Here is a 27,087-nt window from a genome sequence, read left to right as displayed (position 1 = left end):
GTACGGATATTTACTGCACACCCATTAGCAAGACTTTTTTTCTCGCATTGATTCAAACCGCAAGATTTTCCGACCGCCGACAAACCCGCAAATCGATCCGCCCGACCACGGAATCGTCGCTCGGTCCCCACCTGAGTTTGAGCTGCTTGCGGCAGGGCACGGTGTTCCGCATGCAGGTGCCGCTGAGCGGGTCCACGTCCTCCACGATGACGAACGGCGCCTCCTCCAGCGTCACAATGGACAGATGGTCGTCCCTCTCCTCGGCTCCCGAGTAGAGCTCGAAGCGGGGCCACACGTGGTACCTCATCGTCAGCAGGCCCCGCTCCCACTTGCCCACCTGCGCGAGAGAGAGGCGAGGAGGAGGAGGCGAGGCTGCATGAGTGCGCGCAGGCCCCTGCAGCAGGCACTTCAGGACGAGAAGTAGAATATTCACCCTGTCCCACAGTCTGTCCTTGTCCAGGAGAATGATGACCAGCTTGGGGAACATCTGGTGACCCTCCTCGCTGAAGGACAGGTTCCTGCCTTCGAACGTCACATTCATGAGGTACCTGAGGATGAGAAATCATGCTTTAAAGGTCCGGTGTGTAGAATTTGGCCTGATTTATGATTTTTCAAATTGGTAAAAATTTAATATACTGCCCTTAAATACATTAATAAAAGTGTATACTTGCAGTACAATAAAAGTATTTTGGTTTTCTGCACTGGACGCACTGGATGTGTTGATACATTTTAGAAGAACAGAAGGAAATGACACTGGGATGTGTGTTTGTGTGTGTGTGTGTGTGTGTGTGCGCGTGCGCGTGTATGTGTGGAGTGGGATGGGGATTTATGAAGCCCACGTGAGAACAGCTCTGGTCCTTGACAGAGCCAGAGAAAACAAATGGCACTGCGAATCTGTTTGATGCTGATCAAAGGTAATGAGACCTTTTCTACTGCGAGCTGCTGCTGCTGCTGCTGCTGCTGCTGCTGCTCAGCAGATTCATGGAGGCTGGAAGGTTGAACTCAACAGTAAAGTCGCAACAAAAACAACGCGGCCGATGCAGACAGGAGGCTCGACGTTTTGATGGGAAAATAGCACATGGTGCCCTTACAACATCCTGAATGCCTTGCATTTTCAATAAAAAAAAAATGGGCGAAGTGCCTCCACAATATATAATATGGATGCAAAAACGTGGTGTACTTTTTGTACACACGGTTCGATCCAGAAACTGCGACCACAGCGACACTTCACAGCCTCGATGAACCCCATACTGGTGAACGTTTTAGCACAGCATTAACGTTACAATGTGTGCTTGATTTATGTGTGATGTAATGCCTACTCCACAATATGCATCTATAATGTGAATCCTTATAATTATCTTTCTTGTTGTACTTTTCTTGTTTGTGTGTGTGATGCAAGTCTGTTTTGGGAGAATGAGTCGAGTAAGAATCTCATTGTGTAGAAAAGCTACCTGGTTCACTGTGCATATGACAATAAAATTCCTAAATCTTGAAGTCTTGAAAGCTTTAAAAACGTCAGCTTTACTATCTTTACACATGGAAACGCTGCCCCCATGCTGAGGGATTGCTTTGTTAGTCCTGATTTCAAAGCTTTTTTCTGTCCCTCTGAGCTTTTAAATGTGCATTGATGCACGTCTTGGAGTCAGCTGCGAGGGTTCTTTGAATGGAATAAATTTTAGTCGAAGAAGGCTCAAGTAGTGACATTAGAATGCTGCAGAAACGTGAAGCGGGATCAAGAGAGAGAGAGGGAGAGGGAGAGAGAGAGACAGAGGGAGAGAGAGAGAGAGAGAGTGAGAGTGAGAGGGAGAGAGAGAGAGAGAGTGAGAGGGAGAGAGAGAGAGGGAGAGGGGGGAGAGGGAGAGAGAGAGAGACAGAGAAACAGAGAGAGAGAGGGAGAGAGAGAGACAGAGAGGGAGAGAGAGAGACAGAGAGAGAGAGAGGGAGAGACAGAGAGAGACAGGGAGAGACAGGGAGACAGAGAGAGAGAGAGAGAGGGAGAAAGGGATGGAGAGGAGAGAGAGAGAGAGAGAGAGAGAGAGAGAGAGAGGGAGAGAGAGAGAGAGAGAGAGAGAGAGCCAGCAGAAGCAGGGCTGCAAGGTGAGGGAAGGCCAGCGTATCAGTTCACCGCCTGCGTGAGCGCACATCAGCATAATGTGTCAACAAGTGTGCGGCAGTGGCACATAAGCTGGAATCATCTCTCTCCCTGCTGCCTCCTTCGCTCGCCCGTCCTCCTGATCTGTGGGCTCCCGTCACCATGGAGACGCTCTGCCTCCGAAACAATCCGCCGGAGAAATAAATACCTCGTCTGAATGCAGCGAGCGGAGGGGAGCGCGGGTTCGTGTGATATGAACGGGCGCGTGTGTGAGTGTGTGCAGACTTTAAAAAAAAAAAGAGTCGCCCTTCACATTCTACCAACAATCATCTTCAGCCGAGTCAAGGGTGTGAAAACAATACAATAAAGTCTATTCACAGGAGGGTAAAAAAAGAGAAAGAAATGCAGACCACAGATGAGCAACCAGGCTGAAACTTACCCAAGGTTTCATTGCAAGTACCTCCCACTGGAACATTTAGTACCTCTATCTGCGATGTCTCAGGCTGTATTTATATCCTGCTGCCTCACACACACACACACGCACACATACACGCAGACCTAAGTAGGCTGCTGCACACTTTGAGAAAATCAATGTAATGACTCAAGCCTCCATGAAATGTCTTTGGATGGATACTGGCTGGCTCGCAGGCGCCATAATGCACAAATGACATGGGATTAGCCTCCCTCCTGCGTGTAATCTCGGTTCAAATGGGGTCTCGCGAAAGATTAACAGAGTGTGGTTGAATACTCAGGAGGTGCAAACGTGGCAGTTTTTTAATCACCCTGATCAACTGAGTTTTAAATTTATTTTTGAAAAATTCACTTTACGAATAATTTCGGACAACAACGTCTCTCGAGTTTGACTGAGGGCGACACGGTGGTGCGTGGCAAAGAGGTTGTGGGTTTGATTCCGAGCCCTTGGGTCTTACATAGCAGATGCATGCTCTCCCTGCGTCTGCATGGGTTCTCCAGGTTCTCCAGGTTCCTCCCACAGTCCTAAAAACATGCATGTGAGGCGAACTGAGAACTCTGCACTGGTGAGAATGGCTGTTTGTCTTTCTGTGTGGCCCTGCGATAAACTAGCAACTTGTCCAGGTTGCAACCCAGCTTTCGCCTGACGACAGCTGGGATAGACTCCTCCACCTCCCACCACCATCAGCGCAGGGGAGGCTATAACAATGGATTGATAATGGATGAATAAAAAAAACAAACATTTACATTTACTTCATTTGCTTGCTCCCCTCTTTAGAAAGTGTCTGTTAACACAGACAGCTCTGGAAATTGTGAGAAAATGCACAGCTACCCCACCAGCCCAGCTTCTATGTAAATATTAAGCAAACAGACTACCACAGCGCTAATGAACTGCAAAACAACTGGAAAGTTTCTGTAACATTTGAGCAGGCACTGTGTCCGGTTTGGCATTATCGGTATTAGTATTATAACATTTTTTCCCCCTTCTTCATAAATGACATCTGACACCTTCATCGGCCACCTGGATGTATGGCAGCTGCTTAAACATCCACTTTTCAAGCTTCATTCTGGCAAAATAAAAACTGCCTCAAGAAAACGACAAGTATTTTTGCCAATGAGTTGATTCTGTTTTCAGATATTACAGTTTCCATCATTTGTTGTTGTTGTTGTGATAAACACCACATTCACACACTTTAAAAGCAAGGAGACGAAAACCCACCCGCTGTTGCTTCCCCCAGATGAGGGACAAGACACCCAGTCAGGTTTCAAACACCTTGTTTTTGTTTCCCAGCAAACACGTGGAGGGTACAATGAAATCAGCTTTAGTAAGAAGCTCAAGGCACAAAGCTTTGCAATAAATTGAAGCTTCATAAAAGGGAAAAGAAAAAAAGGGAAAGACAAAGAAACACTAAACATTTCTCTTTTTATCCCCAGCGACGTGAAACCAAAAATGCCTCCTTGTGTCGGATGAATGCAAATAGTTGTGTGAGGAGCAACATCTGATGCAGAAACCCATGGCGAACCCTGAAGGGAACAGCTGAAAGGATTTACACGCTCACTTGCTCGTAGCGCTGTCAGGTAACCTCATTGTGCACGGCGACGACAAATTAAGACCTTGAAACAGGCGTATAAAGAGACCTTGAAAACTCAATTCAACATCAGCAACAAGTGTGAAACCCCCCCCTGTTTTCCTTTCAATCGACAAATAAAATATAACAAACACAAAAGTCGAGAAACACACACTGAGAAACAAACAGCGGTGCACCGTAGGGGGCGCCACCGCGGACCAGTGCCACGCTAAAATCATGACATGTTGCCATAGCACCCACAACTACAGCAATTTCCACCAATCAGCTGTGTTGCCATGGGAACAGTTATCTCAGTTATCCCAGCGAGAGAAAGAGGAGCGTTTCTCAGTCTTAACCCCGAGTGTTTACCCACTTCCCCTCACGCCGCCTTTCCCTCCCTCAGATCAATCACGCATCTCATCTCGTCGGAGCACTTCCCCATCCATCAAACTCATCTCCCAACCCTCCCGCCCTCCTCCCCCGCCTTTAGGAAGACCGACACGCAGGAAATTCACAGCGAAGGAGGGCGCTCGCTTCATCGCTCCGCATCTCTTGTTCGCTTGACGCGGCTTTTATGCGCCGTTTGATCCCGACTCATGTCAGGATTCACCTCTGACTCTGCCGCTGGAAGACAAAAAAAACACTAAACACAAAACAAAAACAACACACACACACATACACACACACACACACACACACACACATGCAAGCGAGCTGCTAAACAGAGCCTGGTGAGGCTTGATCACAGCCTAATCACTGGCTGTGAGGGGAATTTGTTTTTCTAGTTCAACAGACACTGACTCATCAAAGGCTTGGACACAATTACAGTCTCCCCCACCCAAACACAGACCCCCCCCACACACACACACACACACACACACACACACACACACACACTTTTGTTCTGCAAAATCAAACACCTTTCCCAGCCATTTGAAAGGAGAATTCTTACATATACATATATACAATATATATACACATTTTTTAAAAATTAATCTTTGCATTCTCTCTATCGCTGCATTGCAAGGATGTAAAAATAAACAACCCTGCTGTGCACACACGCATGGACAATACACGCGCGCACGATTTCAGGTTTGGGTAGATGACTCATAATCTTGGATGACAGAGGAAGACCTGCACCTGAAGAGTTTAGCAGTCTTGATGAAATGCACCCTGCACATTAGAATTGCTAAGGAGAGGAGCGGTGACTCTGTGCAACAGATACAACCATAAAAAAAAAAAAACAATAATGGAAAATGATGTTGAATAAGAGAAGCTTACTTGAGCGAGCTGGGCCTCAGGTTTACACCAGGACACGCTGCGTGCGTGGGCAGTAGTGTGACAATGATTAGTTTGTGTTCAGACAGGTCTGAATAGCCTGTTGCTGTTTTTGTCATTGTCGGCATCACCTCGACTTGTTTTTTAAGCAACCGTCGCAATGGCACTTTCGGCCCTGAGATTTAACCTTCATTAATAAATCTCCACTTTGTTGTCAGATGCAAAAGGCAGTGAAACAGGTGTACAGCACCACAACGTGACAACAGGTGTAATCATTCAGCAATTAAGGAAAACAAACAAACAAACAAAACATGCAAAAAAAAAAGCCTCATCGTTGATCATTTTTGTCTGAGGAATCTAAAAGCATGATCAAAAATAATTTCAACTTTAATTTGAAAACATAATTTGACAATCCACGCTAATTTCCACACACCCTTTCTACCAAACCTATAGACAAAGTCACAGTGACTTTCAGAAGGTGTCATGGCTCTGGCAGCAGTCAGACAGTCACACTGAGAGTGACGAGGGCTCCGCATGAGAGGAGATGAGTGAAGCTCTTGAAGTCTCTTTGACCCGCTGCCTCCAACAAGCTAGTTCACTGAAGTTGACCGTGATCTGAGCCCAGCAGGTCCAGTGTTTGAGGCACGCCACCTTTGGAGCGCTACTTTGGTAAACACTTTGAGCTGCGAGCTGCGAGTGTGTTTGCTCATAGGAGGAGTGTCTACTTCAAGGTGAACAAGACAACATTGACACAAAAGTGATTTTTCTGTATGGAACATTTGTGGACAAGCTGCGCAGCATCCTCTGGCTGTCCTTCACAGAATGATGGCGTTTCAAACATACACTGGAACATGAGAGCATTGGGGAATGAAAATTTCAACAGACCTCTTTGTAAATTAATTGATTTTTGTTTTTGACATAGCTCAACTTCAGCTGGCGAGGCTGCCAAGATTTAACGCTCAATTCTTTGTGTTCTTGTGTTCTGAAAAAGCTTCAGTCCGAACAACTTTCAGCTGTTGTGAGTGGTTGTAATAGCATCAATGTCCCTTGAGAAGGAACAGGTGACAGCAGCTACAGCAGGGTTTGGCTGTGACAAAAAGGACGCTACTGGCATACAAATTAAATAAAGGAAAGGAAAAAAACGACAACTTCACCATGTATGGTAATGGCAGCAGTTTAACAGAATGTGGACAACCTCCACCAAGAAATCCCTCCTCCTCCACATGAAGGGTTTTCAGCTAGTCAGAGTTTTCTATTACCAATCAGATTTGTTCAAATTGGGACAAAACCAAGAAGAAACAGAAAGAAGTGGAGGAATCAATGAGTGGTGGATTGGCATCATGTGTATCACAGCTGGAAGATGTTTTAAGGTGAAAGAAAAACAAAGAAGGGTACAGTTTTCTTTCTAGGTGGGAAAAATGTTTTTGCTTCATCCTAAAATGAGCACGAGAGTCGGTCACGACAGCGTTGCAGAGAACGGCGCCAACGGCTTTTTTCTGCTTCTTAGCGGCTCTAATAAGAATTTAGCGAGGGGTTTGATCATGTTCATGTTGTCTCTTGCACCAATCAGAAGCCTCACACTGTTCCCGAACTGGCACTGAAGAGATCTGATTGGCCCATTTCAAATGAGAGTGATTTTAAGTTTAGGTAATATTTTTGCAAATCCCCTTTTCAAATATTTACAGGCTGCAACTGCCATGTATATAATAAATAAATAAAAGTTATCTTGGCTCGTGAGCAAAAATTTAGAATGACTTTGACTAAAAAATGGTAATGACAATGGCAAACAAAAAGCCACCTTCACATGCAATAGACCGTTTTCTCCCTGCGAGTAGCTCAGTTAGATTCCTACTCACTCCTGGTGTTTAAGCTTGTAAATTCACATTCAGGAGATGCAATAAAGCACCTTGCCCACTGAGCCTGGGGCCTAAATCAAGGATTCAGATGTTTCTCTGCTCAGACAAAGCATCTAAAGTGATCATCTATTCCTCAGCCGTGAAAAATAAAGCGTCTGCTTCAGTGTGTTTGTTGGAGCAGCAAAACATTTCGACCAGTGGTCGGAACACAACAGAAACAACAGATTAGGGAACAGAGAATATGGTGAAATGAAAGACTGCTGCTGGCCAGTGCACTCACACATTGGAGACCAATGTGTGAGTGCAAGAATAGACGAGATGAGTTTAAAGATGGAAGAATGAACTTTCTATTTAAAATTTATTTAATACACTTTAACTAACATTACAGGTTAGTTAACGGATTTGCTTTCCCTTAAGGTGAAAAAAAATCTAATTAAACTGAAATTGATATTCCAGTCTTCCAATAAAATTGCTTCAGTTTAGACTCAAACTCAGAAATTGAATTGGAAAAATGAACAAGAGGTGGAAGAATTTGAAAATAATATCAGGAGTAAAGACACTTTCAACACATTACAAAGAGACTCCGGTGGGAAAGAGGCATTCAGAAGAAAAAGATGACTACATTACTCAATGACACAACGTTCAGGTGGCGCAGATGTGTAAATCTCTGACCCACTTCTATGAAAAGAGAGCCATTTGTGCCACGGATGCCCTGAGGCATAATGAAAGTGTCTGCTTGTGTTGTAATAAACAGGGTGTTAGGTGGGCCAATTTTATGTGCCTATTAAGAAACGCAATAATGCTGCCATCCTGCAACGTGAAGAGCCACTTTAAAAGGTAGACCGGGATGAATCACGCTCGACTCCTAGTCGCACGAGAGGAAGCAGAAGGGTCAAACTGCTTGCAGAAACAGGGTTTTTATTTTTTTCCCCCCCGTCAGGCTCAGACTGAGCGCGTGCAGCCTGCCAGCGAGCACAAAGTCAAACGTCTCGTCGCATTACGGGAAGGTAACCTGACGCGCTGGATGTAACGTGCAATAAACTCGCTGAATTTATTTCAAATAGCTCCGTGGGGAAAGAGCCCACAGACAACATTTGCAAAGGGGAGGGGCCTTCACAGTAAAAAGAGGTGATTGGAGCAACCTAATTGGCCTGTCAGATTTCTACAATGCTACTGGGAACCAGTGTGAGGATCACGATGCCGTGTGCTGCTGTGGTGTCTGATGTATTGTATGACTGACTACTTTTATACAAGTTCTGTTTGGGTAGAAACAAATTTTGCATTTTATGACCCCGGCCTTATGTCATCATGGCGGTCAGGTGGGAAACAATGTGCAGGTTCACACTGGGCGCAGAAGCCGAGCGCTTCCATTCGGCGCCCATGTTAATCAATGTAGTGGTTCAGACCAGACGCGAACAGGCGCGCGGCTCGTGCCATTCATTTCAATGGAAGCGGAAGCGCCGCGAAGCGGAGCGCCGACGAATTTCGCGAGCGAGGCTCCAACTGGTTCACACCAGACGCGAACAGCTCCGCGACGGTCGACAAGCGCTTCTGCTCAGCTGCAGTCTTTTTTTCACTCCCACTTGAGCTTCTTTTTTTTCTTTTTTTTAAAAAAAAAAAAAAATCATTTTCATCATCGCCCCCCCTCGCCCTGTAGCCAGCCCGCTCCGTAGCTCACTTTCGTGTGTGTGTGTGTGTGTGTGTGTGTGTGTGTGTGTGTGTGTAAAAACACGCACTCAGGTGTCCATCTCAAGACCTCTTTCATAATGATCATTGACCGGCATCTCTAGGATCAAACAGACGTATTTTGATCAAGTCTTCCTGTGTGTGTGTGTGTGTGTGTGTGTGTTTAATCTCTCTCGCACTCTGATACAATGTACTGACAAATATAACATACAAATATGATCGAATTTGTCATTCGGTTTTTATTTTGAAATTAGTTTATTTTGAAAATTCACCGGATTTTCTCGTTTTTATTGAGCGACTTCCTGTACTATTGACGAGGATCGCTCGCGGCTCGCGCACAAAATAGAACAGACGCCGAAACAACAAATGCATGCCGCGAGCCGCGCGCCTGTCCGCGTCTAGTGTGAACCACCACATTGATTAACGTGGGCGCCGAATGGAAGCGCTCGGCGGCGCTTCGCGGCGCTTCCGCGTCCAGTGTGAACCGGGCGATACGTGAAAAGGTTGGAGCTCCAACTTTGGAGATGCTCACTTTGGCTTTGAGACCATCTTTAGGACAGTGTTTAACGGTCCAGTGTGTAAAATGGTTGGTCTAATTTATGATTTTCATATTATTGATATATATTGTATAAAAGCTTATATTGGTAAAATATTAACAAACAGCACATAAATACATTAATAAAGGTGTATACTTGCAGTACAATAAACATAATTTTGTTTTCCTAACCTGACAACGGTTCCTATATTTAAAGGTCTTTCCCCCAGTTAGTTGCTGCTTGTGTCCTCAAATAAACCCACGAAGAACAAGGTGGACGAGGTATCCAGGATTGTGCTCGCAGGCCACTGCAGTTCACTGGCAAGCTTGGCAGAGGGAGGGTATGGAGGACTTAAGTGAAAGAGGGCTGCGATGTACAATGTAAACACTTGATGTTGCTCTTTCTTCTTAAAAATCTCCAAATATCACGCACTTAACCTTTAAATAAACTCTCACCAGGAGCAGAGATACAGTACGAGTGCTATCTCTGAATGAAGCTAACACTGCAGGTGCCACTGATCCTGCATTTGTCACGACTGAACCCCTGGTCGCCCAGACAATGCCAATAGCTACTCACATTCTAGCAGGCTCACACACTTCAGATTGAATGTTTTCACAAATAAAGAAACATCCCTTAAGTTGAGCGATGAGGCCAACGACAAAGTATTTATCATCTCTCCCGGGACACCTGTTAGCGCCGTGTTTTCTACCGGCGCACAAGTCTGACTCCAAGCAAGGCCACACGCTCAATCAAATGGGAAAATAAACATCCCGTTCCCCCTAACGCGCGCACACACACACACACACACACACACACACACACACACACACACAAACAGGCCCCTGAGTGACTTGTTGCTTGGAGCACATTTTCTCATTACCCCAGTGCTCCTGTCTCACTGTCTGCCAGGAAACAATGGACGGCCCCCCAGTGGGTCTGCGGTATCTGCATCTGTTTATGTATCTATGGAAGAGTGTATGTGTGTGTGGGTGTGTGCGTGCGTGTTCACGCCCCCTAAGGTCAAGCATCCCCTAAACAAATTTAAGAGCATGACTCACCGGGGCCTCACGTCCCCGTCCATCAGTGCTGACAGGATGGATGGCACGCTCATGCAGCATGCATGCAGCCCACTGTGGCCTGTAGCAATACACTAGCACGCACAGACATATGGCCTTATTATTGCTTCTTCCTCTGGGGTAGGCTGATGGAATAGGCGGAATTAGGGTGTGTGTGTGTGTGTGTGTGTGTGTGTGTGTGTGTGTGTGTGTGTGTGTGTGTGTCGGACAGCTTCTAGTCTCTGGAGCCAAAAAAAAAAGCCACAAAAGCAACAAAAATTCAAATTTTCCAGCTTTGCGCAGTCAGGTGGACAGAACAGGAATGGCTTGTAAACAAGCACACTGTCACACACACACACACACACACACACACACACACAACGGCACACATCATCGCTGAGACACACGGTGTAGAACAGCCTCCCAGGTGGGTGGCTGCCTGCCTGAGGAATGACTGAGAGCTGCCGCTGTCTCTGATAGCGTCCCTGGAGGACTGGAGGATGGACACTGCACTGCTGTTGTTGTTGTTTTCTCAGTCATGATGGTTATAAAAATTCTTCACGGTGTTCGTCCAGGTGCCCCTGATCCTTGACAGGAAACTCAGGCGAGGGCAACGGCAAAAATATAGACTAATGAATGACCCTCAGCCCGCAGCAGAGTAACGGGCTAGTAGCGACGGTATGAGGGGCCACTTGGGCCATAACTTATACAGCCCTTGGAACAACTACACAGTGTGTAAATATGATACAGACACACAAATTCTCTGCTCTTTTGCATCCACAGTGATGCTCTCAGGATCAGATTACATTACACTCTTAAACCTGCAACCAGGTTTTCACACATTTGCTCTAATAATTCAAGTGGCAACCAGCGTGCTCAGCACCTACATTAATGCTCTAAATTTGCCTTTTTTTGCATACCCCATGACCTCAGACCTGCCCTCCCCGGGGGCTCAGCGTCCCCGCAACATTGACTCACTTTAGGATTTCCTTGGAATGGCCGGTGTTGGAGCCCTTCTTGTCGGGTGTCCCGAGGCAGCTTGACTTGAGCAGGGTGTGCGGCCCGCGGTCCAGAATCATGGTGGAGGTCGCTGTGGCAATGACAGCCACCGAATCGCGCACCCTGGCCTCGATGTTGTAGTCCCATTCGTCATACGAAACCGAGATGAGCCCTGGGAGGGACGTGACAGAGGCCGGAGTGAAAGAGAGGTCACATTTCCATAGACGAAAACAAGAAGACGGGAAGAAAAATGATGGGGGGAGAGACGGAGAAGTGCGTGACAGAGAGGGATGGCACAGAGGGAGAGACTGGCATAAACTGTGGAAAGTGAAATGAAAAACAGCTGGAGGCAAATCATTTACAAATGGGCGCATAGCAGAGGAGGCATGAAAATTGCAAAACAGAGAGAAAACAAAGACTCCCGTAATACCTGCAATATTGTGATTTCTTCTAAAGAGTGGAAACACTTGAAGTGTAACTGTGTAATATTTAGAGATTTTGAAGAAGAAACAGCGACATTAAGTGGTTACGTTTTAGAATGCAGCATTTTTCACTCTCCCGCCTCCTCCTGAGCTTGCCATAGAGCTACGGTGGCCTGTGCACCCAAACCTGGATACCTGGTCGGTCCACCTTCTTCTTCGTTGTTTTATTTAAAGACGTGAGTGTTCACCCTAATTAAGAAACGTGCTGTCAGGTATATATATATATATATATATATATATATATATATATATATATATATATATATATATATATATATATATATATATATACATATATATATATATATATATATATATATATATATATATATACATATACATATATATATATATATATATATATATATGTATATACCTGTATATTTATATGTATATTTATACCATTAGAACAATCGTTCTAATGGTAGGAAAACCAAATTGTATTTATTGTACTGCAATTATTCACTTTCATTAATGTATTTATGGGCAGTGTATTAAGTTTTTAACAATATAAAATCATAAGTAAGGCAAAATAATTCACCCTGGACCTTCAAACGTGTTTTCTGTTTAAAAAAACAACAGCAAAACGAACACTAAACAGAATGGAAACCAGTGGAATGTGAGCATCAGTGAAGAAGGCGGCCAGACTTTATCGCGGCCGGCATTCCACACGCATGAGGAACTGCCGGCCATCAGATGTCAACATCCATTCCGAACACAGATTAACATGTGCATTTCCGGGTCACTGTCCACGGCTGGTTCGGCTGCTCACATTTGGAGTCCCCGTCGTAAATTGATCGAAAGGACACAAATCTGCATTTTTCACGCAGCCTTGAGTCGCGGAATAAACTGCAATATTCATGTTCACAACTGAAATGTGTGCAAATAGAACAACAGAACCATAGGTAATTCTTTGAGGTGAGAGACTTTCAAAATGCTGCACCCAGAATACTGTATAAGTGGCAAAGAAATGGAATTGTGAGTCCATTTTTAAATCATATTTACAGTAAGTGATGCGTTGTATGAAAAGTCAAAGTAAAGTCGCCAGATAAAACCAAAACAAACCAAAAACTCAAACGTCAACCTGCCTTCCCACGAGGGGAGGCTCACTGAGATCAGTATGCACTCAACACTGACACATTAGCATTTATGCAAACAACCATCTGCCTCCTGAGCCCACTGGTAACGTTCTGAGGCAGACTGAATTCTTTTGCCCAGCTAAAAAGAAGGTGTGACATAAAGGAAACATTAAATAGAAATGTCTCTATTAATTTATGGTACAAAATCATAGAGAAGTATAGATATATATATCTATAGAGTACAGATTGACAGAACAAGGCAACAACGCTGCATACAGTTGGAAAATGTGTCTCTATTCATTTATGGTACAAACATTAATAGAGCTATGTGCCTAATTACAATGAGTTTTTTACCTGGTTAAAAAAAGGAGATGATGATGATGATGATGATGATGATGATGATGATGATGATGATGGTGACGGTGACGGTGATGATGACAATACCAGTATATCGATCTGCTTCAAAAGAAATGAGATGTTTTCATTCAACTTGAGTGGGAAGCTCTCAGCTTCAGAGAATTGAAGACATGGTGAAAGAGGAGAAGCTGATGCACAGGAAATGGTGAACAATGGTGGTGATTGAAGTGTTTACACTTTTGAAAACGGCACCTTTAAAAAAAAAAACGTCAGTTCAACATTTCTGGTCTCCAACGACTGGACCATCTTGCATCAGCGTTCATAAAAAGCTGCTTCTTCTGCTGTTTTTTTCCCCATTTACAAGCAGCACAATTGGATAAATGCTTTCACTTTGTTTGCAAACACATTCATTGAACCAGTCTTTACCTGTAGGGAAGACTGAGGGAACATGATCCGCATCTCCGGCCACCAGCGAGGGAACAATCCAGGTGAAGCCGTAGCCAGTGAGGCCCACAGAGTGAGCCACCTCAAATATGGTGCTGGCTTCCTCTTTGGTGCAGTACAGCAGGATGACGGGACTCTGCAGCTTCTTCAGCTGGTTCTGGATCTTAGAGTCGCCATCGTCCACTGACATGTCCAGCAAAAGGATTTCCTGCAACTCCCAACCCGCAAAGCTGTTCTCGATGGTGCTGCGGAGCTACATGACAAAAAAAAAAAAAAAAAAATAGAAAAGAAAAGATTTGATTTCAAGTGCTGGCTGCACACAAAACGCTGAATTATTAACAAGATATTGTGTAAGAGAAATGGCCGAGATTTATCCTCCTCCTCCTCAGCTAGCAGAAGCAAAACTCTCCTGTCCTGGGAGTGGAAGTCAGATTTACTAATCTCTTTCTCCAGATCTTACTGCTATGCACACAAAAACAATCCATAATGGAGACTGTGCACATTAATCAGAAACAAAAGTATTTATAGGTTATTTGCAGCAAGGAGCAAAACAAGTACATTGGTTCTCCAACTCACTGGGGCACTTTATTTTTGTGGACAAATCAATGCTAAGGGAGTTAAAAACCGATAGAATGCAGAAGGAATTGTCTCCGGTTTTACGTTCGTGTCGCACTGGGAAAGAAAAATGACACAATGAATATTTGTTTCAGATTTCTCAAAGACTGGGCAAAATCAGAGTAGGATTTACGGTGTTGTTAATATCATACATGAGCCCTGGTAAAGGTTTTTGTCATTGATGGAGAAGCATTTTCTATGAGAAAAACCCGGCAGATTCAAACTGTTTCATTGGTAAATACTGATATTAAACTCTATAAATCCTATTCATTTTAAAAAAGGCTGGACATACATTTTCAGGATCAACTTTAAAGTTGATTCATCAAGGTTGAGTTTCTTGAACTATTTAGTTACTTCAGTTTATCGTGAAATGAGAAGTGACAGGTGATTAGCTGACTTTAAAATACTTTTTTTCTCTTTCTTTGATGATCCTGATGTTTAAAGCTTTAAGAATCTCGTACTGGTGAAAGCAGCCAGATTTATCTATTAAGATAAGGTGGCTGAGGCCTTTACTGACTGGCTGCATGCAAAACGACCTTTCTGGCCTATCTGTCTTTTCCTTTAAAGGAATCCAGAAATTGAACTTTTATCTGCTATGTTCATAGCAAATAGTCCTCTGTTCTCTATTAAATGTCTTCTATTAAATAGGTGTTCCATAATGGAACACATTATGAGCAAAAAAAAAGAAGAGAAGAAGTCATGAACGAATACTATGGAAATAGAAAAGATAAGACATTTTATCAAATAATTAAAACACAATCTGAGACTAAAATATCTGTCAGCCCTTTTACAATTGGCTCCCAAAAGACAACGCAGTGATACCTTAATGTGCATAAGAGCCGACATTGATAATGGCTCTATTATTTGATTTGTACGGGGAGAAAGGTCAATGACCATTATCTATATATTATAAATAATTATCTTTTATGCTTAGCCTTTATGAGAAGAATACAGTGGTGATGAGGAGACCTTCTGTATTGTTCCCATTCATGATCCACTAATGTACAGAGACACACACAGAAACACACACACACACACACACACGCACACAAAGAGAGACTTTATTTGCTTGTTTACCGTGTTGACAAAATCTTGGTAGCCAGAGTAGTAAGTGGTGACAATGGAGAAGATGCTCCAGTCGTACTCCTCCATGATGTTCAACATGACGGAGGCCTGCTGCTCAATGGATGGACCGAACTGAAAAAACATGGAGTTGTCATCCTGGAAACAAGGGACACAAAAACAATCTGCGAATAAGGTCATGAGTAATACAGCATGAGAGGCAAACCAAAGGTGGGTACGAACGATTACAGAGCGTGTCCGGCTGCTGAGCGCCTCAGGACTACAAATACACTCCTTTATATAGCTCTGCTGTGTGTCCTCTGTTCATGCATTAAAGGTGCAGCGGCATATGCAACAATATGTCATAAACTTGCATTAATCTTCTGCAGTAATGGGGTAATGTTTCATCTGATGCCAGTGGGGTGAGTACCTAGAGATGATGTCGCTGTCTAAGAATTAGTCGAGTTCAGTCACCCATGAAAGAAGGTAAGAATGGGGTCACGGTAAGAAATATCGGTGAACTGAGATGGCATTACAGAGTGACCACACTTACATATCAAAATATATACACATATATCAATATATATACATATATATATATATATATATATATATATATTTGTTTTTTTTTTTTTTTTTTTTTTCTAAGGGGTTAATTTTCTAAAGGAAAACGTACTTTTGCAAGGTGATGGAGAGATAAGGGGCGTGGCTTATCAAAGGCTGCATAGAACCTAAAATTTACAGGCATTTCAGAGAGAATTGACTTGATCATCTAACTTTGTGAGGAGGTAGTGTGCATTTTGCCAAAATTCAAACAGAAAACATTTCCAGCTGGTCTTCCAATTTCATTGTGAAGGTCTCAGAAGAGGATGAACAGGAAGTGACTGCAAGCCTTGCTGCTGCTGCTGCTGCTGCTGCTGCTGAAAGGATTAGCATAGATGCTTGTCGGAATGGATGCAGCAGCAGACAGTTTTATCAGAACTAGATTTCATTTTCACACCAAGAGTTGAGAACAAACAAACATTCCCACTTTATGACTGTCTGGCTTTGACAAAATTATGTCAAAATCAAAGTGAGCCAAGCCACCTGACAGCAATGTTTAGCTTGCTAACAATTGTAATTGTATTTCCTCAATGTGATAGACAGAAGGTTCATCCAAACATCTCTCAAGTTTTGCCTCTGATTTTTTCTTTTTTCTTTTACCCATCTCCTGAGGTAGCAGTGAACAGCAGTGGTTCCACATTTCGGAATGATTTGGTGACTACACCCCTTCAAGTCAAACCCTTGAGAGTCGGCTCAGAGAGCCAATCAGGGAGGCAGCAGGTCCCATTTTTAGGGACTGAAGCTCGTGCTGGGCAGTATACCCGTTCATACTGAATACAGGTGTTTATTTTTTCCATAAAATAAATGTTTCATATACACCAAAACAGCCGTGCACGGATTAGTTATAAAATTCTAATACAGTAAATATGATGAAAAAAAAACATGAATGAAAAAACAAAAATGTGGAAACAGATCAAACAGCAGCCCACCATGACACAGAAGAACTTTCTAACTGTTCAAACAAAGAGCCGTGTCTGTTGTAGAGAAGTACTTTGAATTAAAAAAAACAAACAAAATAAACAAGTCAAGCAAATCACATCAAGGAAACCACAATCCTCTGAAAATGTTGTCAGGCACAAGTCAGAGTCGCAGGACAAGCGACTTGCAGCGCCACCTGAAATTGAAAACGCGTCTCGGAAAATTGGTCTGAAATTGAGACGGGTTGCTCAGAGTGCGTCTTCCACGTCAGGGGTAACGTCTCGGCTGGAAAAGCAAAAGGAAGGACAAGTCACATGTGGCTTAAAGCCACATCTTGCAGGGAGACGGGCCCCTGACTACAAAAAGCAAACGACTGACATCACGAATGCTATTATGCAAAACTGTATTAATACTAATGTGGACATTAAAGATTTTTCTACGATTATTCACTTCTTGTGAAAGTAAAATAGGCCATTCCGAGGCAATTTTCTGCAGCAATTCCCCTCTAAATCAATAGAGAATGTGGTGAAAACCCATTCATGACTGAAAAATAAAATACCATCGTATGAAAGTTGAAAACGTGATATAAATTCATTGTAATACCACCCAGAACCATCTGAACCAATGATGTCATGGTCTGAGGGCAGACGCTGGACTGGTCAGCACTCCATTATCAATCTCTCACCCAAACCCTTCACTTGTCTCAGACTGAAAAGTAAAGGGTTCATAGTTTAAAACCACAACCGCCCCCCCCCCCCTCCCCAGTACCTGTGTACTGCCCCCTGCCACACACACACTTCCTGTCCCTGAAGATCTACCCCCACCCCCGCACGCTGCCACACCTCGATTTCACGTTCATATCACACGCGCGTACGAGCGCACACACAAACACACACACACACACGCCAGCGGTGAGCATTCATCCACATGCGTGTGATCAGTCATACGTGTTAGTCATGCGGGAGGTCGAGTGCCCCTAGAGTCAGGTGCGCTGCCTCCAATCCACATCAAAGCCCAGCAACCCCCCACTCCCACCCCCTGCATTCTCTTTTACTCTACAGCAATGATACCTACTTCTGACCAATATCAGGCAACGGCGCCGCAGCGTTGTCAAATGATGACACACACTGTAGAAAATGTACAGTTTGGCCGTACATTAATGGTAAATACAGCCCGCTACGCTCTCAGGGGTAATGAAGGCGTTCTCATGCATGAGCGACGGCTAATGCAGCGTCCACCTCCAGCCTCAAACGTCCGTCAAAACTTATTGAGCCGGTCTAGCTTTTTTCCACATGCCGGCTGCTTTGTGCAATTGACACCAACGTTGTGATTTCACCTATGGAACAAATGGCAATAGACGTAGATATAAATACATAGGATGGTTCTCGTTTGGCATAGTTTCCCGCCACAGACTTTAGATATTACGCACGCAATCCGATAAGCGTCGTCCCACGACCCTGTGAACACGATAACGAGCAGCAAAATGCAGTTTTTGTGCTGAGGCGCAAAAGGGCAACTGCTCTTGGAAATATGATAGATTGTATTATATTATTAGATAATAATTATTAATGTGATTCTTTTTTCAGACTTCTAAGTAAAGTGTAATGTTGAGGTCAAAAAATGTTTCGGTCAGATTTCTAATTGAATTGAATCACAATGTGGATCCCTCATCAAGAATCCTATGTTTCTATTACTGTCTTTTTAGTATATGCAAAATGACAGATATACATATATATATATATATATATATATATATACATATATGTATATATATATATATATATATATATATATATATATATATATATATATATATATATATATATATATATATATATATATATATATATATATATATATATGTGTGTGTGTGTGTGTGTGTGTGTGTGTGTGTGTGTGTGTTTATACTGTATGTAAAATCTGTTTCCACCGTTTGAAGAGTCGAGATGTTTCATCCTAATCACAGATGACGCGTGTGTGATATTCCAAGCAGAGGGGGACAGAATTTCATATGACACAAGGACCTTTATGAATATTTCAGGAATGAATTCGGAGTGTTAAATGTGCAATTCAAATTGATTTTATTAAAAATTAGGACTTGTAAGTCTGGTTTCTGGTTTCAAAGGAGTTTTGTGACTCACCCCCTCTTAAAGATAAAGCAAAAATCCATTTTTAAATGTGATTGTTTTGTTCCGTGACAATCAAGATATATTTGTTTTTCATAAGTCGGCGCTATATACCAGCCGGACTGATATTCCTCTACTTTGCATGTTCAGTGACAGAAGGGATTTTATACATACACAGAGATGCCTGATCAAATCTTAAGAAAACCGTCACTTGTACACAAATATACATTAAGGAATTTATAAAGCACATGTAGAATATATTGTAGACACTGCAGGTGAAGGATTTTCCTGAGCTGGACTGGATATAATGACCTAACTCTTCCTTATTACTGAATACGTCTGGTGCGCTTCATATCCTCTCACTTACTCACTCAACACCCTGAACTCCCCCTTTGTCTCATTATCAATCTGCCATGATTCCCTCTATTCAAACACAGACTCGGAGAGATGCAATCATCCGCAGGGCCCCAAACCTGCCTTTCACAGAAATCTTGAGCGCCCCGCTAACTTTATTGTCTCTTTCTTAGATTACAGTTAATCATCGTCTCATTCTGAATTCCCTTTCATATCCAAATCACTCCACATTTAATTTCTGCACTCCCACAATGCAAGTGTCACTTTCTTTCTCTTCATCTCTTCTTCTCCTGACCTTCACCTTCCAATTATTCATTCTGGCCCAGTCTCCCCCCCTCCTCCTCTTTGTCTTCTATTTTTGCATTATGATCTGCCGCTCCATTAGCTCTTATCAGAAAGGTGTCAAGTGTCTTGCAGGGCGCAGCCCCAATGTGTCATTACTGGAACCACCACTCTCGCCGCCTGCTTGCTGCCTTGCTTGTCATCTCACATGAAATACAACTCGCGCGAGCGGGATAAAGGAGTCTGTCTCATCATTAGCAAATAACCCTTTTTTTCAACTCCTCCTAATAAGATGCATGTTTTTTGTCAACAAGATGCATTTTCATTTCAAAAGGTGTCTCAGATGTGAGCAAAGTAAGAGTACACATGGGAGCTGACAGAAAAACCACCACCAACAACAATCAAAGTGAACAGAGGGACCCAGAGAAGTCTTCAGTGTATCTTAATGGACTCCCCTTCAGCCCCGCCCTGCACTGTCAACACACTGTCAGAAAATACAGCCCCATTAGGGAAAAATTACAAAGTCATTCTCTAAGTAGAAAAGAGCTCTTTGATTTTTTGGCCCGCGACACAGAAAAACAACTCCTCACTTCCGACCTAAATGACAACCATCTTTCTTGCTAACAAGCTAATTAAGGCAGCATTAGCACCACAACAAGGTTAAAATGTCATCTTCGGGAAATTAGTTGGAAGTAATTCATTACCCCACTCCGTACTTGATGTGTTTACTCTTCAAGGATGGTTGTGCAAACAGCTTAATGCGCTCGGAGCATCAAAGAACATTCTGTGATTTGGAAAATAATGTGTTTTTTCTAACAAAAGTTGTGAAAATTGACTCCCATTCCACTTTTGACAGTGGAGAACGAGGATTCAAGTTGTTATCCGAGAGTCAAGTCACGGCCACCGCAGCTATCGGCGTCCTCTCTCTCCCTTCACCCACTTTTCTCTCTCTCGTGTTTGAGTCACATGAAACACTCAGATGTGTGTGTAGCCCGTGGCGTCTGTAAATGCTCTGGCTGCTCTGCAACAGTTTGCTGTGTGAATTAGCCCCCAGGAAAGAGGAGTGATTAATTTTCAAGGCTTTATTTAACCTTTGTGCGGATACGGCTCCAGAGAGTTGGCTTATTACAACAATCCTCAGTGCCTCAGTGCCGCTCCCCCGAGGTGCCGCGCTGCACCGCAGCCTCGTGCGCCAGCACAACCTGCGGCTAAAGCAGCGGCTCCGCGCCCTCGGTGACGGGCCACTGTGCAAATGCTCAGCCAACATAAAACACAGCAAAGCTCCGCCGTTTCTCACAAGCTGATGCGCACCTTATTGTTCCTTATTATTCCCCGCGCTCTGATCAGCCCTTTCCAACGGAGGCTTCAGCACTTGGTGCAAGATTCAAACGCAGCGAGACAGCGAGTCTGCCTGCCTGCCTGCATCCACAGCTGCAGCTCCTGCTACTGTCGCTGCTGCTGCTGCATCAGTGAGCAGTGCCGCACGTTGACGGGAAGCGAGCCCCAAGCAAGAGGGGCTGAAAGGATTTGGCAACTCATCTCCATGTCATGCCAGTGGAAGCCTGTCTCCAATTAGATTTGCAGAGGAAGAGCGACGCATCGGCCCCACTGGCTCAACCAGCCCTGGTGGGACGGGGCAGGAAAAGAGGGAGAGGAGAGAGAGGGACGGGAGGGAAGGGAAGGAAGAGAAGAGTAGAACAGAGAGAGTCCACCTGGGAAAACAGGTGAACCGTCTCTACTAACAGAGACAATGCCTCAGCAACGCACACACACACACAAACTTCACTTCACCTCACACTCCGTCTTCCCTCTTCCTCACCGGCTTTCACAGTGGACTGACGGCTGTTTCTCTCTCTTCTTTTTTAAGCAGCTTTTTGTGTTATATTTATGTTTTCACATGGCGTTTTACTCGCACGCCACTAATTCTAGCGCAAAACACTTTCAGTAGATGGTCTGCATGATGCAACAACAAAATCTTAGTCAAGAACTAGTTACAGAATTAGTGTAAACACAGAATACACCAAAGGTTTATATAAAAACCTGGAAAACTATAAAAATGTCAATCTCATCTTCACTTTTAGCTATTAGCCTAATACAGTTTGAAACGACTGGATGAACTGCAGTTAATAATCTGAAATTTTAAGATTTCAGATGCAATATATATATATATATATATATATATATATATATATATATATATATATATATAAAAATCCACCAGGTACAGTGTGTCAGGTTCACAGCTGAAGCAAGTCACCTCATTTTTGTCAGTCAGGTCTGAAAGAGTAAAAAAAAAATCAAAATCAGGTTGTGCAGATTACGTCAAGATTGTTCAGCCAGCACCAAAGTCCAACAGTCTTGAGTAAAACGCCACTTCCTGTCATGCATGTGGTTTTGATTGTCAGAAAGCATTTGCTCCAGCAGACACACACACACACACACACACACACACACACACACACACACACACTGTGTCATCAGCACACAACAATAACGCTGATATGCCCGGCAGGACGGAGTCGACAGCAACAACACACAGCTGTTCAGAGACAACTAAACTAAACTCCTCCGGACACAAAGCTGTCGGAGCAACATGGAACTTGCCAAAGAAGATGTGATGTCAAAGGAAGTTCGGCCTCAGCAACAGGATTAAAGATGATCTGCTGGAACGCGGCCAAAGGACTTGAGGTTTATTCTGATTCATCCGTTTATTTCCAGCTACTTCTGGTGGTGGTGGTGCTCAGGGTTGCTGACCTCTTGAGAATCAAGCTAATGGCACTCCAGAGGTCAAATACACCAGAGGTGGAAAGTAACTAAGTAAAAATACTTTGTTACTGTACCTGAGCAGATTATTCATCTGTACTTTAAATATGTATGATAGTATTTCTTATCCTGGTGACTCTTTACTTTTACTCCCTGCATTTGTACACAAATATCTGTATCTCTTTTTACTTAAGTAAAAAGTAATGTGCTTTATTGTGAATTGAAAATGTATTAAAGCATTACAACAACAACAACAACAACAACAACAAAGTTGTTTAAACAGGTGAATGCTGTTGTTGTTGTTGATTGCACAATTTTATGTTTGTAGTGTCTGTCTTGTTATGTGGACCCCAGGTAGAATAGTCTTCACTATGGTGATGACTAATGGGGATCCGCAATGAACAATAAACAATAAACAAAATGTGTCTTTGAGGCCTCACTGTATTTAGCTCTTTATTGAATTGACTCATAAAACATTACAAAAATGGATGACATAGAGCTATTTTATTATTTACTTACTATTAATAGAATTTCTTGTAGGTCAGCGGGCCGGATTAAAAAGCCGCATATGTCCCCCGGGCCACAGTTTGGCCATACCTTTCCTAACAGGCCGACCCGTCCACGTGTCCCAGGCTTGACTCCATCAGTCCAACACGACACCAACCAGCGGTGACGTCGGCCTCAAGATTCCAGGATGTTTGAATGGAAATGAAGCTGAGCAGAAGCTCAGCAGGGAAACTCGCCGCCGTCTGCAAACTCAATGAGCCGCGGCCACTTTACCGCTGCTGGCCGTTCACCTCAGCCACTCACAACCAGCCACTTTCACTCTCTGCACCCAGTCACTGTGAACCGCCCCCCTCACCCCCCGCCACCACCTCTCTGCTGTCACTCAGCTGTCATCTCCCGGACGCTGCAGCACACAGCGCACCTCCAGCCCTTCACCTCCTCAAACCAAGACGTCGACTCTTCTCAACCTCTTCGTCCCATCTGGAAGTTTCCATCCCAGGAGGCATCATTCGCTGTCTGGCTCCACGAGGTGGGGAGAGGGGGTCTCTATCTGGGGAAGGGACTCGTTTACTGGGGCAGCTTCCAAGTTTTCTGTGAGCGATAAAACGTTTCCTCATTACAATAAATGTATCCAACACATTTAAATGATTAATCAGGGGGGTTGTCATCTAGTTATGTGCGGATCAATACAGCAATATTTACAGCTGACACAATTTTTAGATCAGATTTAGGATAAAGTTTCTATTCAAAATAATGAAACTTTACCCTGAGCTGCTTTGATGTGTATAATCATCATTTTTTTTGAAGGAAAAAAGTTTGGTTGGAACTATTTCTACTTCCAACTGAAATATGATCAACAACGGCGTAAATGCACCAGTGCCCTGAGGAATTATTTAACACGTTACCTTTTGCAGAGGACCTGATGTTGCATTCTTAAGAGAATAGTTTCAATTCTGGAGGTGCCTGACTGCTGTGATTTGACTATTTTCTCTCACAAGGGTGTGATGTTGCTATTCATGAGACTGCTAAGAGATTGCAGCTGAGCGACAGCGACGGGTCAGGCACAACTCAAATACCTTTTGAGAATGGCGAACGCAGGCAGACAACAGGCGGACATTTTTACAATTAAAGACGCTGCTGTCAGCGTGCGTCAAAAGATGTGAATGCCGGCTCGCTGTGAATACTCACACTGCGGCACGACAATACTGTACGCCAGTTCTAGTTGTTCAGAGTGAGTGAGGCATCATCTGTGAATGGATCTGCTACCTCTGAGAAATATTCATGATTCAAAACAAGAAAGCGCTGGACATGCTTTGGTGTCACCAAGTAGCTAAAATCTGAAATAACCTTTTAACTTTTATTTTCCTTCACTCATCACAATGTCCAGAAACGTTGATTTTACTTGGAACAGGTTTATCGCACAACCCTATTTTGCTGACTTGTCTGCATTTTTTAACCCTGCGAGTTAAATTATGTCTTGAATTTATCATTTAAATGCAGTTTTATGCCGTCGTTCTCCACAGTTTTATTACTCTAGTTGTCATTATAAAGTGCAAGTATGCCCCGAGGAAGCTGCAGCGTGTTAACAAGGATCTGAACTGACTAACTGTTGGCTTTCTAATTCTCTTTATTAAAAATGTTTGTCATGTTGCTACACAAAGGAAATGTTCCCTTTACTTTATGCACCACAGATGCGTGAAAAAGCTGCAACTTGCTTGTTATTAACTACGTAGTTGTTTTTTTAACCATTCAATCTTTCAGTGCTTGTGTACACAGTAAAATCTTCACAGTCCAAATGACAAAACAATCATCTCACTAAACACCTGTGTAAATCTTTTTGTTTTGCGGTTGCTGTGAAACGACTTGCATCTCTGCACACCTGGAAACCCATTTAGAAGGAAAAATGAATAAATACAAAAAGTTGTTTGTTGTGGACTGAAGCCCATAGTCCTTACTCCTAATTATTCATAGGTCATAGAAACTGTGAAAAATTGTCACATTGTTCCCTTTTCCACTCAATTATTACAAAGAATAATAATAAAAAAAAATAATCAAAAGGTAGTTATGGAAACAAGTTGATCTATTGAGCTGCTGTCTATTAAAATTTGCAGATCTGCGTCTGAGATTTTGCATATTCAGTCGCTGCATTCCTCAATATATGACCTTCTGTCATTGTGTTTTTAATGTCTGAATGTTTTGAGCTACAGCATAAAGGACATTTTCTAACCGACTTCAACATGTCTTCAATTCAGCTCCACTCCAAGCATCTGCAGCATAATAAGCAGCTGAATGGCTAATCAGAACAAATAATATCTCTTTGTTTCACAACCACGTTCACTCGCATACGGCTCATTCAGCCGCAGGCATGTGGCACGTAACAGACACACATACACACACACACACACACACACACACACACACACACTGTTCCCCTGAAGGCCAAAGAAACCAGTTTGCCTCGAGCCGCCACCGCTGCGACCACCACTGCCATCAATGCGCCGCTGTGCGCACCACAAGGAACATGCGATTAATCGTCTGATTCAATTTCACTTTGCGATATCTGTGATTCTTTAGCAGCACGACGCCACGTCTGTCAAGAGCACAGCTTTGTGCGGACACACAGCCGCGGGAAGCCGCGGCACTTATCGAAGGGATGAAATTAAGTCCGCAGAGCCGGCAGCAGATGAGACGTGGTGCAATCAAACAAAAATGTAAAAAAAAAAAACAAGATAGCGACGCGAAAGAGGTTTAGCCTCTCGGCGACACTGAAAATCACTGGATCAGACGCCAGAGTTTCGGAAAAGCTGTCAGATCAACAAGCCCAAAGCGGTGATGATGGTAGTAGTTGGCTAAAGAGGGAGTCAATTCAGTTTCACCTTTGGCCCTGCAAACTAATGGAAAGAGGTGTTTATAAAGCTTGTTAGCGCAGCACAGGAAACACAGGTAATTAATCACTGACGTGGGAGCTCAGCGCGCTGATTGGGCCAGATAGCACCAATCGGAGCGAAGCAAAGACTCAATTAGGTATGACCCCAGCTGTGGTGTGCTAGTTGTGTGTGTGTGTGTGTGTGTGTGTGTGTGTGTGTGTGTGTGTGTGTGCCTAGCAGGGTGAACCTTTCTGTCTAGATCCAAAGAGAGCTTCCGACAGGCAACAAAGGCCAGTCTTCCTGTGTCTCTCGGCGGTTCTGTTCTCTGTGTCTGAAACCCAAACAGAAGCAGACTAACACACTTTTAATATGAAACAGCGAGTTGGCGTCACGCATCGGTTGTTACTATGGTGACAGCCTGTTTAGCAGGGTTACACCGAGTTCTGTGCACCTTGCCAGTGACCATTAAAAAGGCATCGCTTTCTGAAGGCTGCAGCAGTGGCTTGCTTGAATAGACGTGTGTCCGTAAATCACCATAGCAGAAAAATGGGGGTATAACCTGCGATGTGTTCAGGCTCAAACTCCAAACAAAGAAGATTAAAGCAAATGGGATTTCACTTATTTTTCACCAAAGCCGGCCAAATGACATTCGTGTCTGTGTGTTAGATAGGAGTGTGTGGCTTGATTGCAATGTGGAAAACAAAAGAAAAACACAGGGATGAGATTCCATGTGGGTAAAACCTTGTTATTCTTTCAGATAAACCTGGAAGTGTGCTCTCCCTCACTTTTAAAACACTAAATAAAGGAGTAAGTTATTTGCCGCAGGTCAATCACAACAAAGTGGGGGATGAAACAAATCCCAGACACCATGTCCTGTGAACGCTGTGATTCATGTGAGCGGCAGCGCTCATTATGTGAATCATGCATGCAGAATAATGAGCCACGTATTGAGTAGATTTTTGCTAAAAGGATGTGAATAATATTTTTTTCCCCATTGTTTTTGCGTTTTTAGCCTCTATCGCTTCTGACGAACGTGTGGTTCAACGCTTTATTCCTTATTTAAAGCACTTTTCTTTGTTTCAAGTAC

The 27,087-nt window shown here is 43.5% G+C and overlaps 1 protein-coding gene across 2 annotated transcripts in view; it reads right to left on the bottom strand.

Moving 5' to 3' along the window:
* grin2bb (glutamate receptor, ionotropic, N-methyl D-aspartate 2B, genome duplicate b) overlaps window positions 1-27,087 on the bottom strand; it is an 87,391-nt gene that overhangs the window by 23,737 nt on the left and 36,567 nt on the right. For both annotated transcript variants that reach the window (XM_076044275.1, XM_076044283.1), the window contains exons 3-7: window positions 15,596-15,739; window positions 13,886-14,156; window positions 11,521-11,713; window positions 434-548; window positions 132-337 (exon numbers count right to left, since the gene is read on the bottom strand). In XM_076044275.1, the coding sequence (XP_075900390.1) occupies window positions 132-337; window positions 434-548; window positions 11,521-11,713; window positions 13,886-14,156; window positions 15,596-15,739 (929 nt within the window). The remainder of the gene's footprint in view (window positions 1-131; window positions 338-433; window positions 549-11,520; window positions 11,714-13,885; window positions 14,157-15,595; window positions 15,740-27,087) is intronic.

The sequence above is a fragment of the Nelusetta ayraudi genome, unplaced genomic scaffold (genome assembly GCF_046127955.1).
Source record: "Nelusetta ayraudi isolate G7.1 ecotype Tasmania unplaced genomic scaffold, CSIRO-AGI_Nayr_v1 ptg000004l, whole genome shotgun sequence".
NCBI lineage: Eukaryota > Metazoa > Chordata > Actinopteri > Tetraodontiformes > Monacanthidae > Nelusetta > Nelusetta ayraudi.
This window is presented reverse-complemented; position numbering and strand designations above follow the sequence as displayed.